This window comes from Diabrotica virgifera, chromosome 8 (genome assembly GCF_917563875.1).
Source record: "Diabrotica virgifera virgifera chromosome 8, PGI_DIABVI_V3a".
NCBI classification, from domain to species: Eukaryota; Metazoa; Arthropoda; class Insecta; order Coleoptera; family Chrysomelidae; genus Diabrotica; species Diabrotica virgifera.
In genome coordinates this window covers 90,312,546-90,336,849 of record NC_065450.1, presented here as the reverse complement: position 1 = coordinate 90,336,849, position 24,304 = coordinate 90,312,546, and the positions used below count along the sequence as shown (strand labels likewise).

Here is a 24,304-nt window from a genome sequence, read left to right as displayed (position 1 = left end):
CGAAAAATTTCAGCTTTTTTCCGCTTTTTTGCTCAAATCTCGAAAATTATTAACTTTTAGTAAATGGTCTGTTAACAGAAATTAAAGTACTTAAAATTATCTACAAATATCACTATTTACTTTTTTTTCAGACGAACCGTTCGGTCTAAAGTGCAAGTTGAAAATTGGCAATTTTTAACGGTCTCGGCAAAACCCACTTTTTGCATTCCAAAACTTTAGTTTTTATTAGAATGCTGTCATTTGATAAATTTCTCCTAGTTTTCTGTACAAATAATAAATGTTAGTTTCATAATATGAATATGGTATGTTTCTTCTCACAGCTTCCACGAATCCATTCAATCCTAAAATGCCGAGAATGTCTCTGCTTTTCCCTTAGAGCCACAGAAGATCAGGCACAGATGTAGTCACAGTTTCAGTTGGTGTGAATATTCCCTTCGGATCTTGATTTCTGACAAACCTTGAGGTTTTGTCCTTTCAAAATGTATTAGTTAAACAGCTCTATGACTTCCATAAACCTCAGGTGCAGGTTTAGTTTTAGCCGAGGAATGGATTGGTTAGGAGCTATTACATGTTTTGGTGCAATACAAGAAATGCCACCCATGACGTAAAAAGTGTGGTATCCGTCGATTGTATGTACGTTAACCCTTTCTGTCCCACTGCATATATATGTTTTTGAAAACGTGGGTCTGTATTCCCAGCCGCCGTATATATACGTTCAAGGTGTTATGGTCTCAATTTACCAAAGCCGAAAATATGCGTTGCTTATAAAATTTTAGACTCATTGGTGTTCCAACGCCGAAGAAATATGCCGGTAGAAATATGTCCGAAAATGTTAGATTATTGTTCCCAAAGCCTCAAAATGTTGGCACCTAAGACAGGTCATGCGGACCCTTTGCCGTATATATTTATTCACATATTTTAGATATATGCTATCTTGTAGCACTGGTGGCAACGCTTATAGGTGGCTGCTAGAAGGTGAAGCGTTTGTAGCCACAGAAAAGACTAGAAAAAAAAAGAAGCGAATCGAGATACACGTGAGCAAGATGCGGAGTCGGCCTTTACGTAGTGTCATGTTTTGAGGAGTACCACACAAAAGAAAACTTTTAATGTTAATTTACATTACATTATTTTTTTTTGAGTTAGTTGCATTTTTTCAAGTTGGTTTTGTTCTCTGATGAGTACTTTTGAAAAGAAAACGTTTGAGTTGGTTAAAAAAAACTCATTAAAAAACATGTTTTGATCATTTATTTGTTTATTTATATGCGACGTATATATAAGGTAATGGGACTCTAAGCATGAAAAAACCTTTGGGACTGATGGACCAACATGCAAGTTAAGGCCTGGTATCAGCGTTTTCTGAGCGATATTCACCGAGCGATTGCCGGTATAAGCAATCCCACACTTACTGACCAACGGCTTCGGGCGGATGAGTTGGTAAGTGGAAGGGCACTCTTTTGTCCTGGCGCTAAGAAATTGGCACCAAAGGCGAATGAATCAAGTAAATGATCAACGGCATAAGGATACAGAAGGCAAGGAGAAACCACTGTATTAAAGATCCAATTGGATATCTCTAGTACAATCATCATGGCTGTACAACGTACAATAAATTCTGGTACTGATCATGGACATCGGAAAACAAGATCCGGCAGGAGAGGTAATTCTCATGACAACAGGGCCTCTCAGGTCGTAACCCGGCGAAATCCCTGTTTTAAAGATGCAATAAATATTGGTACGTGGAACGTCAGAAGTATGTATGAACCTGGAAAAATGAACAATATTATACAAGAGATGCAAAGGTTAAATATCGATATTTTAGGTATCAGCGATACAAGGTGGTCGAGTTCAGGCAGCTTCGCGACAAACAACGGAATGATATATTTTTCAGGAAATAATGACCCACACCACAGATATGGAGTAGCAATTGTTGTATCAAAAAAAATGATGCAGTCTGTTATTAACTTTACACCAGTGTCTGATAGAGTAATATTCCTTCAACTTCATACAAAAACTGTAAATCTTAATATCATACAGGTCTATGCTCCTACTGCAGAAAAATCAGATGAAGAGGTTGAGGAATTCTATGAACAAATTAACCATGTTCTAAAATCTATAAAGCCAAGAGACGTCACAATTATCCTTGGTGATTTTAATTCCAAAATTGGGGAAGGAAAAAGCGGCAAATATGTAGGAAATTATGGTCTCGGGTTAAGGAACGAGAGAGGAGACCGAATGTTACAGTTCTGCCAAGAAAACGATATGATTATTTCAAACACATTTTTTAAACTCCCCAAAAGAAGGCTTTATACGTGGACATCACCTCAACATAACGCACAGAAAATAGTTAGAAATCAAATAGACTTTGTGTTGATAAATGAAAGATACAAAAACGGCATAAAATCGGTTAAGGCATACCCAGGCGCAGATGTTTCCTCGGACCACAATCCCTTGATAGCGCGTGTAAGCATTAAACTTAAGAAACCTTCACAAAGGGTAAAACCAGATTACATAGATACCAGCCGCTTACAGAACTCAAAAATCGAAGAAGAATTAAAGCAACAGATAAACGGTAACCTAAGAATGTTGTCTACAAAGGAACCAAACACGCACGTAGAAAACAAGTGGCAAGACTTAAAAGAAGCCCTAATAAAACCCGCTCAGAATATCCTTAGCAGAGGAAATACGACAAAAAGACAAGAATGGATGACAGAGAAAATTTTAAGTCTCATGGAGGAACGAAGACAGTTTAAGGGAAAATGCAAACAAAAATACAACGAGATACACAAGCAAATTAGAGATGAAATAAGGTCAGCGAAAGAAAACTTTTACAAAAGAAAATGTGAAGAAATTGAAGAACTGCAATTAAAACATGACACGTTTAACCTACATAAAAAGGTAAAAGAATTGGCAGGTATACAAAAAAGGAAGCATCCCAATGTGCTATACAACGCAAATGGACAAATAATAACTGACCTACAAGAAAAGCTTACAACCTGGAAGAATTATATAGAAGAACTCTTTGCCGATGAAAGAGAGGATCATGATATTGGTAACATACAAGGTGAGGAAGGACCAAAAATCTCTAAAGAAGAAATACTATATGCTATAAAAACAATGAAAAATGGCAAATCACCGGGTCCAGATGGACTTCCATCGGAACTTCTTAAGCTTGTGGAAGATGAAACAGTAAATGTTTTGGTTGACCTCTTTAACTGCATTTATAAAACAGGAGAAATACCTAAGGAATGGCTTCTGTCAACTTTTGTAACTATTCCAAAGAAAACAAACGCAAAACTGTGCACCGACCATCGCACAATAAGCTTAATGGGACACACACTAAAAGTATTTCTTAAAGTGATACATACAAGAATTCACAAAAAACTAGACGCTGACATCAGTGATACTCAGTTCGGGTTTCGAAACGGGCTTGGAACAAGGGAAGCACTATTTGCACTTAATATCATGTGCCAAAGATGCCTGGATGTTAACCAGGATATATATATGTGCTTTATTGACTACAACAAGGCGTTCGATAAAGTTCGCCACGAACACCTGATGAGACTGTTGGTAGAGAAAAACTTGGATAAAAGGGACGTCAGAATTATCTTCAATATTTACTATAACCAGAAGGCGAATATTAGAGTAGAACGGGAAACAACCGAGGAACTCGAGATCAAAAAAGGCGTAAGGCAGGGATGCATACTTTCACCAACCTTGTTTAACTTATATTCAGAAGATATTATAAACAGAGCCCTTGCTGACCAAGATATAGGGGTTAAAATAAATGGCACTTTAATAAACAATTTGAGATACGCTGATGACACAGTATTAATAGCAGACACCCCGGAAGATCTCCAAACACTGATAAACAGAATAGTAGAGTGCAGCGAAAAGTTCGGTTTATCACTTAACATCAAAAAAACAAAAATAATGATTGTGTCGAAATCTCCACAAAATTTTTCTGACATAACCGTACATGATCAAAGAATTGAGCGTGTTAGAAAATATAATTACCTGGGAACTGTTATTAATGAAAACAACGACAACTCTGAAGAAATCAAGATCAGAATAGAAAAAGCTAGAGCTACTTTTACCAAAATGAAAACAGTTTTATGCGGAAGAGAGCTAAGTTTAAATCTTAAAATTCGCCTCATGAGATGTTACGTGCTGTCAGTTCTTTTCTATGGAATGGAAGCTTGGACACTGAAAAAGATCGATACAAGGAAAATAGAAGCATTCGAGATGTGGATGTACCGCAGGATACTGAGAATATCGTGGACAGAGAGAGTGACAAACATGGAAGTGTTGCGAAGGATGCAGAAAGAAAAAGAACTTGCGCTTACTATTAAAAAGCGCAAACTGCAATACTTGGGACATATAATGAGGGGACAAAAGTACCAGCTACTACAATTAATTATTCAGGGAAAAATAGTAGGTAAAAGATCCATTGGCAGAAGAAAACATTCATGGTTGAAGAATTTAAGAGATTGGTACAAGTGCAGCAGCTGCCAATTATTTAGATCTACGGTATCAAAAATACGCATAGCCTTGATGATAGCCAAACTTCGGAACGAGGACGGCACCTGAAGAAGAAGAGAAGATCAGCGTTTTCGTACACCTGTTGTGTAAAGCACGACTGGTCAATTTTCTGCGGATCGCCTGCGATTGCTGACACTTCCAGATAAGCAACGCGCTTGCTCAAAGTCTTGTAGCGGCAGTAAGGCCCAGATAGTTGGTCTCACCATTCCTTGCAGGGTTGGCCGTTTTTTCTACAAAAAGTACGGCTCAAGAAAATAGGTTGATGTAGTTTCCTCTTTGGAGTTTTGTTCATCCTATACAGAAGCTGTTCGCCTGGAAGTGTCAGCATTCGCAGGCGATTAGCAGAAAAGTGACATGCCGTGCTTTACACAGCAGGTGTACGATAACGCTGATTTTAACGTACATACAATCGACGAATACCACACGACATATGTGACATTTCTTGTCTTGCACCAAAACATTCAGTAGCTCCTAAGCAATCCATTCCTCGGTGAAAAAAGTAATCCGCGCCTGAGGTGTATGGAAGTCAGGGAGCTGTTCAACTAATTCATTTTAAAAAACCCCAAGGTTTATCAGAAATCAAGATAACAGATCCGAAGGAAATGTTCACACCAACTGAAACTGTGACTCCATCTGGGCCTGATCTTCTGTGGCTCTAAGGGAAAAGTAGAGACATTCCCGGCCTCTTAGGACGGAATGGACTCATGGAAGCTGTCACAAGAGACGTACCATACCTATGAACTAACATTTATTATTTGTACAGAAAACTAGGAGAAATTTATCAAATGACAGCATTCTAATAAAAACTAAAGTTTCGGAATGCAAAAAGTGGGTTTTGCAGAGACCGTTAAAAATTGGCAATTTTCAACTTGTACTTTAGACCGAACGGTTCGTCTGAAAAAAAAGTAGACCGTGATATTTGTAGATAATTTTAAGTACTTTAATTTCTGTTAACAGACTATTAACTAAAAATTAATAGTTTTCGAGATTTGAGCAAAAAAGCGGAAAAAAGCTGAAATTTTTCGCTTTTTTCGCAAATTTTTCAATGTTCCGGCAAGAAATTTTGTCCGCAAACCTCATATTCGGATTCAGCAGCCCAAAATCCATATATAATGAAAGAAATCAGAACTACCCCAAAACTTTCCTAGTTAAAACACAATTTTATTGAATCTTTTTTTTTTATTCTAAGGGATTTTCTACCCTCGGTAATAATGTAAACTTTCATTTGCGTTTAAATTATTCAAAAATATTTATTAGCTTTTTCAGGATTCGAAAAAAATGAACACTATGCCCGTGGTGATATATTTCCAAATCGAACATTAGCTTTGTCATAAAATCTTTGCCATAAAATACACTCAGTCGAATATAATGTGATAACAAGACAGTGACAAACAAGGCTACTAAATATTTGACACGGCTTCAGGAATATTTTGAGTTGTTTATTAAATAATATTGATAGTGTATTTGATGTCTAATTGATACAAGAATAAAAAACCGCTAAACGCCGTAAACATGAGTGGCGCATAAAATATTCCAGCTACAAAAGATCTGATATGAATGTTACGTGGCGCGAAAATGGATTTTCATTTTATGCAAAACAAAATTCTAGTTTTATTTTAAAAGATTTTTCCATAATATTTGCTAAATTTGAAGTAAACGCGCCACAAAAGAGTAACTTTGATACAGTTTGAATTTTGAAACTCTTTTGTGGCGCGTTTACTTCAAATTTAGCAAATATTATGGAAAAATATTTTAAAATAAAACTAGAATTTTGTTTTGCATCAAATGAAAATCCATTTTCGCGCCACGTAACATTCATATCAGATCTTTTGTAGCTGGAATATTTAATGCGCCACTCATTTTTACGGCGTTTAGCGGTTTTTTTATTCTTGTATCAGGAGTTTTTCAAAGTTATTTATAAATTAAATGTATGAAGTTGCATGCAATGTTCATCTATTACACGTCAAGCTTTATAAATGGTCACCTTTGTTGCATTATCTCCCAAATGATCTAGTGTCCATCGAATGTACACTAATTTTTTTTCTATTCGAAATAGATTGAAAAAAAAATATTGAGAAGGCCGGTAAATGAAGTCAGATTGCCCGTTGCCAGATCAAATTTAGCGTCGCAACCACTACAACTACATAAACCATTTTGGGAATAATCGTTAATTGGATTATACTTTTGTAGCTTAATAACTTCTAAACGGCTTAACCGATTTTGATCAGTAAACATGAGTTTGAAACGTATTGACCAGTAGTATCTGATGGATCTAAGGTCAAGTATGATAACTGAAGCTATTACAGAAATTATTGAGCTTGAGAAACAATATATTTTATTATATTTATGAAGCCTATAACCTAAAAATTCCAATTTTCCCGGATAGGAGGTATACACCGTTAGATTCGTCTTGAGTCCCTCTACAAACGCTCAGTTAGTGGCGCAATTCGTAGGTTGAAATGTTGAGTAATTGTCGAAAAACCAAAATTTTCAAAGTTTAGTTTTTCAGTTTTTCGGCTATACTGAGCCGTGTGTATTTGTGTATATCTGATCCTGACGGCTTAAACACCATTTGAAAGCTTAAGTCAACACTATTGATTTGATGTATTTGCGGTCCTCCTGTCTCTTCTTGATCCGAATATATTCCCCCAAAAAATATGTCGTTTTGTACCTACCAAGTCCTATAGCTGGCTTATGGGTGGTCAAAAGTCACAAACTACACCGGTTCTAAATCGGCCCTGACCCCCTCTTTAAACACAGAGAAAAAATATCAAATCGGTTTAACTTTCAAACACACATACATACATATCCACATTTTCCCTTTTTTAAATAAAAATTCACATTTCTAAGCTCTATAACTTTTGAATGGTATAACCGATTTTCAAAATTAGACATGCGTTGGAAAGGTAATGATCAGTTTTATTAGAAGCCGCAAAGTTTTAACTTAAATTTTTAAACTTTTTGGGAGTTTTGGGGACGAGAACGAAAAACAGACCCTAAATAGGAAAGGCCGTAAATCTACACCCTTGGACCAAAATCGATGGTTGACATATAAATGGGTGAGTCTTTTTCTGAACTTTAAGATGGGGGTTGGCTCAATTTTCAATTCAGTCAGATTTAGAAAATCGAAAATTTTGTAAATATATAGTGTCGCGTGTAGGGGGGGTGTGGGTGTGCGCCACTGGCGAGAACTGCCGTTCTCTGGTAATGTTCAAAATTAGACATGCGTTGGAAAGGTAATGATCAGTACTGTTAGAAGCCGCAAAGGTCCGACTTAAATTTTCTAAGTTTTTGGGAGTTTTGGGGACCAGAACGGAAAACAGACTCTAAATAGGAAGGGCCGTAAAATCGACACCCTTGGACCAAAATGGATGGTTGACATATGAATGGGTGAGTCTTTTTCTGAACTTTAAGATGGGAGTTGGCACAATTTTCAATTCAGTCAGATTTAGAAAATTGAAAATTTCGTGTATATATGTAATAGTGTCGCGTGTAGGGGGTTGTATTTCTGCGCCACTGGCGAGAACTGCCGTTATCTGTTAATATTTTCGATATAAAACTAACAGCTTCGCTAACTAATAAATCGAAAACTATTAATTTTATCAAAAAAATGTATAATGAACATTTTTTGCTTATAATTAATATTTTTACCAGCATTTGCGGTCAAAATATAAAAAAAAATTCCACCTTCGAGATGAGGTGGCAACCACCCCATAGTAAAAGCGTCTTTCGGTATCATATAGATTTTTATCCTTGGACTATCCACTACTTATTGTCAAATTTTCAAGCAAATCTATCCATTCTGTAAAAATTGCGAAGTGAAAAATTTCAGTTCCTGGACTAATTATACTTTTGGAGCTCTATAACTTCTGAACGGCTTACCTGATGTTGATCACTAAACATGAATTTGAAACGTATTGACAAGTAGTATCTGATGCATCCAAATCGAGTATGATAACTGAACGTATTACAGGAATTATTGAGCTTGAAAAACCGTTTTTCCCATAAGAAATAGATTTGATCATAATTATGAAGCGTATAACTTAAAAATTCGAATTTTCCCAGATATAAGGCATACACCGTTAGACGCGTCCTGAGTCCTTCTACAAACGCTCAGTTATTGGCGCAATTCGTAGGTTGAAATTTTGAGTAATTGTCGAAAAACCAAAATTTTCAAAGTTTAATTTTTCAGTTTTTTGGTTATGGTAGCAGTGTGTATATCTCAGCTTGATCGATTAGGCGCCATTTGAAAGCTTAACTCAACCCTATTGATTTGGTGTATTTGTGGTTTTCCTGTCTTTTCTTAAACCTAAGATATATACGCCCAAAAAATATGCTATTTTGTATCTACCTAGTCCTCTAGCTGACTTACGGGTAGTCAGAAGCCAAAAATTAGACCGGTTCTGAATCGGCCCTCACACCCTCTTGAAACACAGAAAAAAAAATTCAGATCGGTTTAACTTTTCCACATACATACATACATACATACATACATATCCACAAACATTTTCCATTTTTTAAATAAAAATTGAGTCATATTTCTGAGCTCGATAACTTTTGAATGGTATAACCGATTTTCAAAATTAAACATGCGTTGGAAAGGTAATGATCTGTGCTATCAGAAGCCGTAAAAGTCGGGCTTAAATTTTTGAAATTTTTGGGAGTTTTGGGGACGAGAACGAAAAACAAGCTTTAAATGGGAAGGGCCGTAAAATCCACACCCTTGGACCAAAATGGAGAAGTAACATATGGACGGACGAGTATTTTCCTAAACTTTAAGATGGAATTTGGCCCAATTTTCAATTCAGTCAGGTTTAGAAAATCGAAAATTTCGTGTATATATAGTGTCGCATGTAGGGGTGTTGTGCGCCACTGGTGAGAACTGCCGTTCTCTGTGGATTATTAAAAGTTATTTATTGTTTATTATTTATGGAAGATCCAAGCAGAGAATACACCAGGATATATTCTGTGATCCAAGTATTTGGTTGTTAAAGATGTTCTTAAAATTTATCTAAGCGTTCCATAGTAACAATATATTAAAAAAAATTTTTTTTCTCTTTTCTCGAGTATGAATTTTTATTGTATAGTATATAAATTATTGTAATCACTGAATACATAGTTAGTGAAAAAAGAATTTAAGCGATTAAACAAGTAACAACTATCCATGAACATTCAAAAGCCATCTCTAAGATAATTATGACAATGCCATTGTCAACTAATCTCCATACCAGTGAGAATTTTACTACACGTAATTTGCCGTGTAAAGAAAGAACAAGTAGGGATGCCGTAAAATATTAGCGCCTGCGCTTTTAATATGCAATCGTGAATTTTTAAATTCTGAAAAGTACTTACCTAACTTAGATAGGGCTAACAATGACGTATTAACAGCCAAGGACAATTCAATAGGTAATTCCGGAGGAATAACTGATGTTAATATTAATGTACATTCCAAGAATAATTGGTACCTGTTCCTTTTGGGATCTTCAATACCCTTTGTCCATACGTACCAAGCAGCTGCAATGGCGAAAACTAGAAGGAACACGATAAAACCTACAAAAGACTAGTATTATCAACATGTTAGACCATTAAACGAGGTTTTTCGTTCAAAAATTGGTTAACAGAGCAAAAAATTTGCTTTTCTACCTATGACTAGCCCAAGACGTCTAAGTATCTGAAGAGCTTAGCTCTGCTAGACGCCCTGCATCCAATCCCAATCAGTTGGAGAACAGAAAACCAGTTATGGTTTTCTGTCAAATAACGGAGACAGCTATGATCTCCAAAATAACAAACGAGGACGTGGTTCACTTAAAAAAATAAAGAAAAGAAAAGCTGTTGGACCAGATGATATTCCTGGGAAAATGTGGAGAGCATTAGGAGAGACAGGAACAAGTTAACTAACAGGTTTATCTAATAGAATTATGGAAGTTGGGCAAATGCCAGACGAATGGAAAAGTAGTATATTACGAGTAGTACGTGTTTACAAAAACAAAGGAGATATACAAACTACTAGGCCATAAACTATTTATATAACACTATGAAAATATGGGAGAGAGTATTTGATAGACAGATACGTGAAGAAACCGAAATATTCCAATAATCAGTTGGGCTTTATGCAAGGCAAGTCAACAAGGAATAAATAAAGAAACAAACGTTCATACGGAATTCATTAATCTTGAGAAAGCATATAACAGAGTTTCTCGAGAGATCCTGTAGTGGGCACTCAATAAGAAAAGAGTCTCTGGTGAATAAGTAAAAATTGCGAGATACATGTATGAGGTAGTAACAACTAATGTTACGAAAGGTGTGGGAGAAGACTAATAAATTTTATGTGAAAGTAGGATTGCACCAAGGCTCGTGCTTCATACATTAGTTTTAGATCAGATAACAGCGAAACTACAGGGTAACATTCTCTGGTGCTTAATGTATGCTGATGATATTGTGTTGCGACTTAGAACAACAACTGGAACAATGGAGACAAGCTCTCGAGGAAAAATGTTTAAAATTTACTAAGACAACAGCAGAGTATTTTAAATGTTCATTTAAAGATGGAGTTACTACAACTAAAATGATATCTTTGGATGGAGAAATGAGTGTAAAAAGTAATAGTTTTCAGTACTTACGAGCGATAGAGTAATGAAGAAATGGATGGAGATGCATGTAGAAGAATTAGGATTGGATGTATGAAGTGGAAGGAAGCGAGTGGTGTGTTGTGTAACAGAGAGATTCCAATGAACCTGAAGGGAAAATTCTATAAAACAGCCGTACGACAAGCTATGATGTAAGGAACTAAATGTTGGGCAGTTAAAAAGAAAGAGGAATAACGAATGCATGTTGCGGAAATGAGAATGATCAACTAGTGGAATGGCAAAAAGGATAAAATTAAGAACAAGTATATGCAGGCCTAGGGGTGGCATCAATTGATGCCAAAATGAGAGAGCGTAGGTTAAGATGGTTTGGTCATATTCAACGTAGAGACGTTAATCACCCAATACAACGAATTGCTAATCTGCTAGAAGGAGTAGGATAGGAAGACCAAAGAAGACTTGGGGATAGACGCTCAGGCAGGAAATGTCGGTAAAGGGGAGAGAGCTTAGGTTAAGATGGTTTGGTCATATTCAACGTAGAGACGTTAATCACCCAATACAAAGAATTGCTAATCTGCTAAAAGGAGTAGGATAGGAAGACCAAAGAAGACTTGGGGATAGACGCTCAGGCAGGAAATGTCGGTAAAGGGGATTGCGATTGATATGCTTCAAGATAAAAACTTATGGAAGCCGACTCCGCATAGGGATGAAGGCAAAGTTAATGATGGTGATATACATACATCTATTACATACCAAATGTTTCCATGTTATTTGCTGTGACACGTTTAACTCCAAAGAGAATCGTTCGTAGTAGCTTCCCTTGAGAAGTATTAAACCCTGTACGTAAAACATAAGCAACACAACCACCATCTTGTGGTCGTAACCCTGTGGTTGCCTTTGTTGGGGGAGTATGTTGAACAACTTTGGTACCTAAAAATCCAAACTTGCATTTCTTATTTACCTACAATAAAGCATTTACTCACCTCCAAATAAAACATGTAGTTTTCCTTCCCCTTCTGGATCCAGCACAGTTTTTTGATCGAAATTTTCTATGGCTTCTTTCATTTGAGGCACAGATTCTCCTGTTAACATACTTTCATCTACAATACACGTTCCTCTCAATAACAATACATCACAGGGTATTAAATTGTCCTTTTGAGATCTGTAACGATTTTTTTATGTTTATAAGCGGTTTTAAAATCTCAAAACATTATTTTGGGTAAAAACAGCTTTGCCTCTGAATCAGTTGAGAATGGTTTGATAAAAGATGAACTTGTTTGAAAGCATAGTTTGAAAATTATTTTTTTGATAACGGGCGTTTTGTAGTCTTATGGGCGTAGGCGCAAATTTTGGCTCCAATGCTTTTATAAATATTTACAAAACTAATAAATTTTTTTGAAGTGAAAACTTCTTTAGGCACGTTGTGCACTTTCTTTGGATAGGGGAAAAAGCATTGAATTCGCGACCGTCATCGCGACCCTCATCGCGACCGTCATCGCTTATGCTATATATTATGTGTATGTATATATAGATTGTGTAGACGTATTTAAATTTATAATAAATGTAAAACCTATTTTACGATGGGGAAAAAAGATTAATTTCGCGACCATCATAGCGACCGTCATTTCTTCGGCGTAATAAATTTTGTAGATATATTAATTTATTATGTGTATGTATATATAAATTGTATAGAAGTATTAAATTTAAAATAAATATAAAACCTATTTTACGATGGGGAAAAAAGATTAATTTCGCGACCATCATAGCGACCGTCATCTCTTCAGCGAAATAAATTTTGTATATATATATATTAAGAAGACAATGAGTTCATAATCATGAACGAAAGCTCGGAATAAAGACTTAAAAGAGTACACTTATCAATTGCTGCATAACCCAATAACCAAAAACTGTACTATATATATATATATATATATATATATATATATATATATATATATATATATATATATATATATATATTAATTTATTATGTGTATGTATATATAAATTGTATAGAAGTATTAAATTTAAAATAAATATAAAACCTATTTTACGATGGGGAAAAAAGATTAATTTCGCGACCATCATAGCGACCGTCATCTCTCCGGCGAAATAAATTTTGTAGGTACATATATATATTTTATGTGTATGTATATATAAATTGTGTAGAAGTATTAAAATTTAAAATAAATGTGAAACCTATTTTTGGATGGTGAAAAAGGATTTATTTCGCGACCGTCATAGCGACCGTCATCTCTTCGACGAAATAAATTTTGTACTTTTCTATATTATGTGTATCTATACATAAATTGTATAGAAGTATTTAAATTTAAAATAAATGTAAAACCTATTTTTCGATAGAAAAAAAGGATTTATTTCGCGACCGTCATCTCTTCGGCGAAATAAATATTTTGTACGTATATGTATTAAAGTTAAAACTTCTTTAGGGACGTTGTGCACTTTTTGGCTGGGAAAAAGTATTAAATTGGCGACCGTCATCGCCTCGAAGAAATAAATTTTTGAAGTAAAAACTTCTTAAGGGTCGTTGTGCACTTTTTGGATGGGGAAAAAGTATTAAATTAGCGACCGTCATCGTTTCGACGAAATAATTTTTTGAAGTGAAAATTTCTTTAGGGACGTTGTGCACTTTTTAGATAGGGAAAAAGTATTGAATTAGCGAACCTCATCGCGACCGTCATCGCTTCGGCAAAATAAATTTTTAAAGTAAAAACTTCTTTTGGGGACGTTGTGCACTTTTTAGATGGGGAAGAAGTATTGAATTAGCGACCGTCATCGCTTCGGCGAAATAAATTTTTGAAGTGAAAACTTCTTTAGGGACGTTGTGCACTTTTTGGATGGGGAAATATTATTAAATTTGAATGGGGAGAAAGTAATAAATAAGCGACCGTCATCGCTTCGACGAAATAAACATTTGAAGTGAAAACTTCTTTAGAGACGTTGTGCTCTTTTTGGATGGAAAAAAGTATTAAATTATCGACCGTCATCACGACCGTCATCGCTTCGATCAAATAAATTTGTAAAGTGAAAACTTCTTGAGGGACGTTGTGCACTTTTTGGATGGGGGAAAAGTATTGAATTAGAGACCGCCATCGCTTCGACGAAATAAATATTTGAAGTGAAACTTCTTTAGGGACGTTGTGCACTTTTTCGATGGAAAAAAGTATTAAATTAGTGATCGTCGTCGTTTCGATGAAATCAATTTTTGAAGTGGAAACTTCTTGAGGGACGTTGTGCACTTTTTGGATGGGGAAAAATATTAAATTAGCGACCTTTATCGCTTCGACAAATAAATGTTTGAAGTCAAAAATTTCTTTAGGGACGTTGTGCACTTTTTGGATGGGGATAAATTACTAAATTAGGGACCGTCATCGCTTCGACGAAATAAATATTTGAAGTGAAACTTCTTTAGGGACGTTGTGCACATTTTGGATGGGCGAAAAGTATTGAATTAGGGACTGTCATCCATCGCTTCGACGAAATAAATATTTGAAGTGAAACTTTTTTAGGGACTTTGTGCACTTTTTCGATGGAAAAAAGTATTAAATTAGCGACGGTCATCGCTTCGATGAAATCAATTTTAGAAGTGGAAAGTTCTTGAGGGACGTTGTGCACTTTTTGGATGGGGAAAATATTATATTAGCAAACCTTCATCGCTTCGACGAAATAAATTTTTGAAATGAAGACTTCTTGAGGGACGTTGTGCACTTTTTGGATAAGGAAAAATTATTAAATTAGCGACCGTCATCGCTTCGACGAAATAAATTTTTTAAGTAAAAACTTTTTTAGGGACGTTGTGCACTTTTTGTATGGAGGAAAAGTATAGAATTAGGGCCGTAATGGCTTCGACGAAATAAATATTTAAAGTGAAACTTATTTAGGGACGTTGTGCACTATTTCGATGTAAAAAAGTAATAAATTAGCAACTATCATCGCTTCGACGAAATAAATATTTGAAGTGAAAACTTCTTGAGGGACGTTGTGCACTTTTTGGATGGGGAAAATTATTAAATTAGCGACCGTTATCGCTTCGACGAAATAAATTTTTGAATTGAAAATTTCTTTATGGTCATCACTTCGCTGAAATCAATTTTGTACATATATAAATTATGTGTATGTATACATAAATAGCATAGGGCATACGCATCGCGCATATCGTATACGATATAGGTACAGCACTTCTTTTAGGATGGAGTAAAAGCATTGAGCTCGTAATGTATATACTATAAGAAGTTTTCACTTCTGTCGGCACTCCCACGAGTGCCTTCAATTTTTTTTTAATTTAAACGCAGAATGAAAGATTACATTATTACCGATGGCCGAAAGTTTCTTAGAGTAAACAAAAAGTTTCTTTTAAATGAGATATTTGAAATTAAAAATCACACTAAATTTTCTCTTTTTTTTTTCACCCCTGTAACTTATTAAAATAAATATTATAGAAGTTTTCAGGGACTTGCGGCCCTCGGTAATAACGTAATCTTTCATTCTGCGTTTCAATTTTTCAAAAATACTTATTAGTTTTCTCAGGATTCGAAAAAAATTAATGCATTTAAAAATTTTGCGCCTACCCCCTTATTGTCAGTAGGTATAAGTCACTTGGCAGACGTGAGTAGACCAAGATGGTTGTTTTCGTGTAGTGATTCTTCAAGTTCCCGGAATGTATCTGTTACGGACAATGATGTAAATTGGCCATTGACGTTAAAGACCGGACATTGTCGTGAATGTCCATTTCCCCTGGTTATTAACGACAATAACATTAGCTATTGGCCAATGTTGTAAAAAAATAACCTAAAATTAGAGTTTTCATCAATAACCGGTCAATAACGACAGTGGCCAAAAGCAAATGGCCAATGTTGATAAATAAATAAAATTAGGTATGATGTCCTTGTTTTTCCTATATGATGTATCCTATATGTTTTTTTTATATAAGATAGCTTTTGAAGACTAGGTAATCATTTTTATTTTGACAAGATAGTGAACCATGGCATTTTGTAACACTTTTTGCATAAATTTACTAGATACTAGGGTGGTGCGAAAAAAGTCAAGTTGATAATCCAGTATCGCTATAGTGCGGAAAAGTTGCGACTGGTAATTACAAGAAAAAACAAAACAAAAATTATTTCAATCGGACTTTATCTTCCGATCCCGCAACGGGCCTAAAGATTATGAAAAAATGAAATTTTACCTTCGTTTCGGAAATTTTTATTTATTCCCCCTGTACATTTTATTTATCGCTATAGTAAAATTTATTTACAGTTTGCATGATTGAGTAATAAAAACAATAGTTTTACGCACTTTACGAATATCTTCTGATCCCGCAAGATCAATCAAAATCTATAAAAATTTGAAATAGTTAATGATTTTGATAAATCAAAAAACATTTAGTTATCTCATTTTTCTGTTGCATTGTTTAGATATTGTATAATAATATTTAAACGACCCAGAACTCACAACAAGAAAGTGGTTGCACTTTTTACTCCACCCACACCCTTCTCTCCATAAACCAATGAGTGTGTGTTTTTTACATTATTTACATAGTACATTTCTCTTTCATTTGTTTGTGTCCAGCTTTTAAACGTCAACTTTGAATTTTGATTTGGTGGTAAAATCTGGCAGCATGGATCTTGATTTAAGGGTTGCCTTGATGAATCCATCTCTTGATTGGGTCCCACATACATTAGACGATACTTCCGTGACCAACTCTACGTACCGCTAGACAGCTTCCGTATGGCAGGGATGGTTTTGTACATTCCAGTCTCGTGTGTTGCCTGATATAAATGTAGCAACTTATATCTTCATTTGAAACACTTTAAAGAACTGGTGGAGAAGACAGTTTTGCAACATTCCAATCTAATATTTCAGCGTAGTCCTGTGCTTCAAAATTTAAAGTAGGAGGGATGAAATTTCTAATACGTTTGTCCTTGGCTTTAATCTATCCGGCTTTTAACACTCTCCTTAGCCCTAGCTCTCTAATGTGTTTCCTTTCTCCCTAGTACTTGAAATTTTGAAGCACGGTACTAAACTGAAATAATAGACTGGAATATAATGTTGCAAAACTATCTTCTCCACCACTTCTTTGAAGTGTCAAATGAAGATATAAGTTCTTGCATTACATCGGGCGACATACCAGACTGGAATGTACAAAACTATCCCTGACACACGCAAGCTGATGAGAGGTGCCTAAAGTTGGTCACGGAAGCATCGTCTAATGCAGGGGAGGCAAACCCGTCGATCGCGACCCCTAGGTCAGTCGATCGATGGCAAGAAAAAATTTTCTACCTACCTACTTATTCCCGTCCTAAATATTACGAAAATTCCTAGTCGGTAGATCGCAGAGAATTAGAAAGGCAGACAGTAGATCTCGTGTCCGATTAAGTTGGTCACCCCTGGTCTAATGTATGTGGGCCCCAATCAAGAGATGGATTCATAAGGGTAACACTTAAATCAAGGTCCATGCTGCCAGATTCTACCACCAAATCACAATACAAAGTTGACGTTTAAAAGCTGGATACAAACATGAAAAAGAAATTTACTATGTAAATAATGTAAAAATCACACTTATTGGTTGGAGAGAAGGGTGTGTGTGGAGCTAGAAGTGCAACCACCTCCTCGTTGTGAGTTCTGGGTTATTTAAGTATTGTCATACAATATATAAACAAGCGAAAAACTTCATAATGTAGGAGAAAAATGAGACAACTAAATGTTTTTAAATTTAACAAAATCATCGAAAATTTCAAATTTTTATAGATTTTGATTGACCTTGAGGGATCGGAAGATATTCGTTAGATGCGTAAAATTGTTGTTTTTATTACTCAACCATGCAAACTGTAAATACATTTTACTATAGCGATAAATAGAACGTACACGGAGGATTAATAAAAATTTCCGAAAAAAAGGTAAAATTTCATTATTTTTTCATAATCTTTAGGCCCGTTGCGGGATCGGGAGATAAAGTCCGATTTTAATAATTTTTGTTTTGTTTTTCTTGTAATTCCCAATCGCAACTTTTCCGCACTATAGCGATACGGGATTATCAATTTGACTTTTTTCGCACCACCCTACTAGATACGAGTAATTTCAGCAGGAGCACAGAAATGAAGCGAATAATAAACATAACCTATCTTTTAGTCTAAGTTTCAACATTGACCGATTAACAACGGGCATTGTTGACATTGACCGGACAATGATGAAAATGTTATCAAGAATTTAAAATTATCATCAATGTCCAGGTTCTATGGACAATAACGTTAATATCCGGCTATTGTCGACAATGACTTAATTCAACAGGCCATTGTCGATATTGACCGGTCATTAACGTTATTAGCCGGATTTACGTTATTGCCCGTAACATATTCATTAACATCGGCTTTAAGCGTTTTTAATTTTACAATTTAACAATAGGTTTGTTCTAGCATCAGTTTCAAACGGTTTGAAACTATCAGAAGCATGCGCCTTTGTTTAATTGCGTTCAAGCATACAAATTACTAGTTTGAAACTGCTAGTCGGGCGTTCTAACGAGAGTAAATTTTGATTTGGAAACTGGCTTAAAACGGTCAGTTTTAGGTCAAAAAAGAGTTTGCGGATTTTGTTTGGATTTTCAGTTTGCACTTGCGCAGTGGAATTATTTGTTTGACGTTTACAAATTTTAAATGTAAGTGATATGTTTTGTTTATGTTACTTACCATTATTTACGTTTATAATATTATTTTTCAATATTTAGCCTAAATCTTGGAAACCTCAAAATTATAAATAAAAACAAATAATTTGACGTTGGTATTTACTCCGATAAAAAAGCGTTCTAGCAAAAAACAGTTTGTTACCAGTTTGTGGATTGAACATGCGCAGTAAAGCAGTACAATAATCTGGTGCCAAACCATACAAAACTACATGCTAGAACAAATAGTGCAGAAAGCCACTGCGCATCCGATAGGAAAAATATTCTGATTCGGATTTTTTGCACAATCTTACTCAAAAAGGACTCCTTTTAACAAATTTGCATGTTGCAGAACTAAAAGGTGGTCAAAGATTTTTTAATCTTTTTTTTTTGTTTTTTTCCTAAAATAATTTTTTTTGCATGGAAAAAAGTTTTTTTAGGTTTTTTGGATCATTCCAAACAGAAAAGGTCTTTACTGACTTTTCTCTAAAAATGATAGTTTTTGACATATAAGCGATTAAAAATTGAAAAATTGCGAAATCGGCCATTTTTAACCCTCAAAAACTATGTGAAAAACTGAAAATTTGAATGTTGCCAAGGTAGGTAGATATTCTTTAATCATCGATTGATGAAATCCCGAAGAGTTTTTTGCAATACAGTATTCAAAACTCCTTTGTTTTTTAATTGCTAATCAAGCGTGCGCGACACTATTTTCCACCGACAGTATGGTGCAAATGAAAGGAATAAATTCGTTATTTCGTAAACCGGCGACTTAAGGAAAAATCCCGAAATAGGTCGATTTTTATTTTTAAGTTATGATATTGTGGCATATATGGTATACTAGTGACGTCATTCATCTAGACGTAATCGATGATTTTTTTAAATGAGAATAGGGGTCGTGTGCTAGCTCATTTGAAAGGTTCTTCAATTCTCTATTCAGTAATATAAACATTTACATAATTATTTATACAGGGTGTCCAAATTTTTTTTATTAAAATAAATTATTTGACAAAAAAAGAAGTAGATGGACACCCTGTATAAATAATTATGTAAATGTTTACATTAATGAATAGAGAATTGAAGAACCTTTCAAATGAGGTACCACACGACCCCTATTCATTTAAAAAAATCATCGATTACGTCATCACGCCCAGACGGATGACGTCACTAGTATACCATATATGCCACAATATCGTAACTTAAAAATAAAAATCGACCTGTTTCGGGATTTTTCCTTAAAGCCGCCGGTTTACGAAATAACGAATTTATTCCTTTCATTTGCACCATACTGTCGGTAGAAAATAGTATCGCGCACGCTTGATTAGCAATTAAAAAACAAAGGAGTTTTGAATATTGTATTGCAAAAAACTCTTCGGGATTTCATCAATCGATGTTTAAAGAATATCTACCTACCTTGTTCAAATTTTCAGTTTTTCACATAGTTTTTGAGGGTTAAAAATGGCCGATTTCGCAATTTTTAATCGCTTATATGTCAAAAACTATCATTTTTAGAGAAAAGTCACTAAAGACCTTTTCTGTTTGGAATGATCCAAAAAACCTAAAAAATACTTTTTTCCATGCAAAAAAATAATTTTAGGAAAAAAACGTTTAAATAATTATTGACCACCTTTTGGTCCTGGCAACATGCAAATTTGTTAAAAGGAGTCCTTTTTGAGTAAGATTGTGCAGAAAATCCGAATCAGAATATTTTTCCTAGCGGATGCGCAATGGCTTTCTGGACTAAAACCTATTGTAAATTGAAAAAAAAATACTATACTGAAGTTCACGTTCAGATGGCAGCGTTAAAGAGATAAGCCTTTCTATATGTCAGAAATATCTACAAGTTTTTAATCGCACGGTATGGGCCGGCTCCTATAAAAGGGAATAATTTGGGAAACCTTTATGAATGCAAAATGGAAAAATACTAAGTACACTTTTGTGATTTTTTTAAATTAAATAAATTTTCTACAACTGTGTTAAAAATGCAATTTTTAGCACTCCATACGAGCGTTAAAAATGCTACTTTAAGGCACTAGTGCTTTAAAATATTTTTAAGGCACTGCAGTTCGTATAAAAAAATGGAATGTCAGTCACGTTCAACTAAAAGATTTTGTAGATATTGTTCGAGCCATTGTGCAACGCCGCCCCTGATGTGTGCGCCTTTTAATGTATGTTTCTATTGCCCCTCTGCCATCCCAAGACTTTGAGTGTAGCATACATACAGGTTTTTGTATAATATTTCAATATATTCGTCAAATCAAAGTGCAACAATCTCTTAATTCATCTCAACAATTAACATCAGTTCCATGGTCCTTACGAGCGAATGCGTTCCAGTGCAATAAATACTAATTAAGTGTATTAATTAAAAAATACATTCACAAAATCAACATTAAGGGCCGCCAAATAGTCGATTTTAAACTCATCATCCCACATCCCGAGACGAGAGCTATTTTTAGAATCGACACCGACCCTTTCTCAAGTAGGTACCGCAGCCGGCAGCGCAGCGATACAGAAAGTGTATATATTTCCTTCTCAAATATATTTCCTTACACCCTCACAGATGTTTACCAAATATTTTATCTGTTTTTAATTGCCGGGTTGCATGTTATCTTGTTGCATGTCTTCTTGAATCCAACCCCAGTTGGATTCACTGTCAGCGTCTTCAGTGTGGTTGGCTACTGCTACGAGTTCAGGGTGGGATGGAGGGTTCCTCCACGAGTCGGGCGCCATGTTACGGATAGGGGGAATAAGCTAGGCAAAAGTCTGGGTCTCTAGCTTATTCCATACAAGGAGCTACTCAATTCACCCACGGCCTATCCGTATCCTCGTCCATTTTCAAATTATGGCACGGCTTCGCTGGTCATCAGCTACGCCTCAGCCCTCCAGGGCTAAGGTACTGTGGAAAATGCACCAGGCCTTGACAAAGGCGAGTGCAAAGGGGACACTGAGTTCTGACAAGAACTCAGTGTCGTTTCTTACATTAATAAACCTAAAATTAAAAAGATACCGCTACTCTGCTTCTCTGGTAGCGTTTGGCTGGTTCTGAAAAGAACCAAGCCAAAGCTATTGCTTTCTTACATTTGAAAAGAACCCTAAAAGAGAACACTGGAACTATTCTATGAAATAAAAACAACTGTTTTGCTGGTAGAAGGTGACCCCAGACCACAGAGAAGGTAGGTGCAGCGCCCCAGGCTGACGGGCTAGCCCGTGCAGACCGGAGGACTACTGCGGACTGAGATGTCGAGGATTGAAACCGCCCGCTTTTATAGAAGCGTCGCTGTGACGCGTGCGGCAAGCTGGGAATTCCAAAACCTCGACGGGTGGAGCCTCTGACTCGCGTCAGAGGAGAGAAGGCGGGGCGATGCACATCGCAAGCGTGAGCTGCGATGACAATAGCTACAGCAAAATTATTGTTAAAAAATCACGACGGTTCCACATGTGCACCAGGTCGATCAGGTGGTATAAAGTTGCCAGATATTTCTCTAAAAAAGTTCAGCGGGCACTTTGAACAGTGGCTCGAGTTCCGTGACTCGTTTACTAGCATTATTCACCAGAACAATAACCTAACCAATATTGAAAAGTTTTTCTATTTGAGGGGTGCTCTAGAAGGCAATGCTGCGGCATCTATAAGCAACATTCGGTACACCGCGGATAACTTTACAGTAGCATGGGATACGTTGTGCGAAAGATTCGACAATACTAAAAAACTATTGCATGATCACATAGGTGCTTTATTTCTTTTGGAATCTATTCACAAGGGTTCGCATGATAAGTTACAACAATTAGCTGACAATATCTCAAAACATTTGGGAGCAATACAGCAATTAGGTCAATCTATTCAAAATTGGGACTGTTTGTTAATATTTTGGTTTTGTCAAAAAATCGACAACGCATCTCTAAGCGATTGGGAGAGACAAACGCGTAATACAACCAAATCACCTACTTTGGACCAATTTCTGACATTTTTGCGTGAGTGAGCTAATTTTGTAGACTCTTTAAATTACAAAAATAATATTTCACCTAACACACACAATAATAAATCACATCAGGTTTCTCGGACCGCGAAGACAACAAAGGTTTTCATGTCTGGACACTATACTTGTTCATTTTGTAAGGGTGAACATTCAATATACAGATGCAACGATTTCCTAAAACTTTCGGTCGGCGATAGAATCCAGTTCGTTAATCAAACAGCAACAATATGCCCTAATTGTCTAAGAGAAGGACACACTAAACATAAGTGCAAACTGGGTCCATGTAAGAAGTGCAAATCAAAACATAATACACTTCTCCATGACGATAAAAATGACACTCCGTTAAGTGAGCAATGCTCAGGTGAAGGGAGCACAAATGTACTAAATAGCAGCGTATCTAATGCTATATCGGTAGGACAGGTTTTATTATCTACCGCATACGTTCTCATTTGTGACAATCAAAACAATCTTCACTCAATTAGAGCTCTCCTTGATTGCGGATCCCAAACTTCCTTCATAACAGAAGGCATTCAACAAAAACTCAATCTTCACACTCAAAACACTAACTTGTCAATATTCGGCATAACCAATAACAATTCTTCTGTAAAAACAAAGTGCCAGGTATCAATCAAATCCAAATATAATACCTTCCAGGCCAATTTGACTTGCTATATCTTACCAGAAATTACGGGTTATGTGCCAGCTAGTCTTCTTAGTATCTCCGAGTTGCAATTTCCCCACAATATCAAACTTGTAGATCCCGAGTTTTTCAAACCCTCTTCAATTGATATGCTTATTGGAGCGGATCTGTTCTGGCAACTTCTAGGTGCCAACAAAATATCCTTAGGGAAAAATAAGCCCCATCTACAAGAAACTAAACTTGGATGGATTGTTTCCGGAACTCTTGGAGCCGCTAGTCCCAATACGGTTTCATGCAATATTAGTGCCAATCAAGAACTGTCTCAAACTCTCGCTAGATTTTGGGAGCTTGAAGAACTAGATAATCACAAGGTTTTTTCACAAGATGAGATTTTATGTGAAAAAATATTCAAAGCAAGTACAACAAGAAATACCAAAGGGCGATTTGTTGTAAATCTACCCTTAAAACAAGGACCAGAAAGCTTAGGCGAATCAAGAATTCACGCGGAGCAACGATTCTATCCTCTTGAAAGACGTTTGGTCAAAAATCCTACATTGCAATCACGATACATTGAATTTATGACCGAATACGAGAAACTCAACCACATGTCAGCTATATTAGACCAAAATGATGGTCAATGTCAATACTATATACCTCATCATGGAGTAACAAAAGAATCTTCCGTTACTACAAAACTACGCGTTGTTTTCGATGCATCTGCTCCTACTACCAATGGAATATCTTTAAATAATATTCAACTAATAGGACCTATTCTTCAACACGACCTATTTTCTATACTTTTGAGGTTTCGAAAATATGCCTATGTCGTGTCTGCCGATATCATATGGCGTCAAGATCCTTCACAACCTTTACAAACGTACGAGTTAAACACTGTCAC

The 24,304-nt window shown here is 35.7% G+C and overlaps 1 protein-coding gene across 1 annotated transcript in view; it reads right to left on the bottom strand.

Moving 5' to 3' along the window:
- LOC126890813 (endoplasmic reticulum transmembrane helix translocase) overlaps positions 1-24,304 on the bottom strand; it is a 214,742-nt gene that overhangs the window by 152,342 nt on the left and 38,096 nt on the right. Inside the window, exons 5-7 of the mRNA XM_050660004.1 lie at positions 12,104-12,282; positions 11,874-12,050; positions 9,889-10,086 (exon numbers count right to left, since the gene is read on the bottom strand). Of these exons, the coding sequence (XP_050515961.1) occupies positions 9,889-10,086; positions 11,874-12,050; positions 12,104-12,282 (554 nt within the window). The remainder of the gene's footprint in view (positions 1-9,888; positions 10,087-11,873; positions 12,051-12,103; positions 12,283-24,304) is intronic.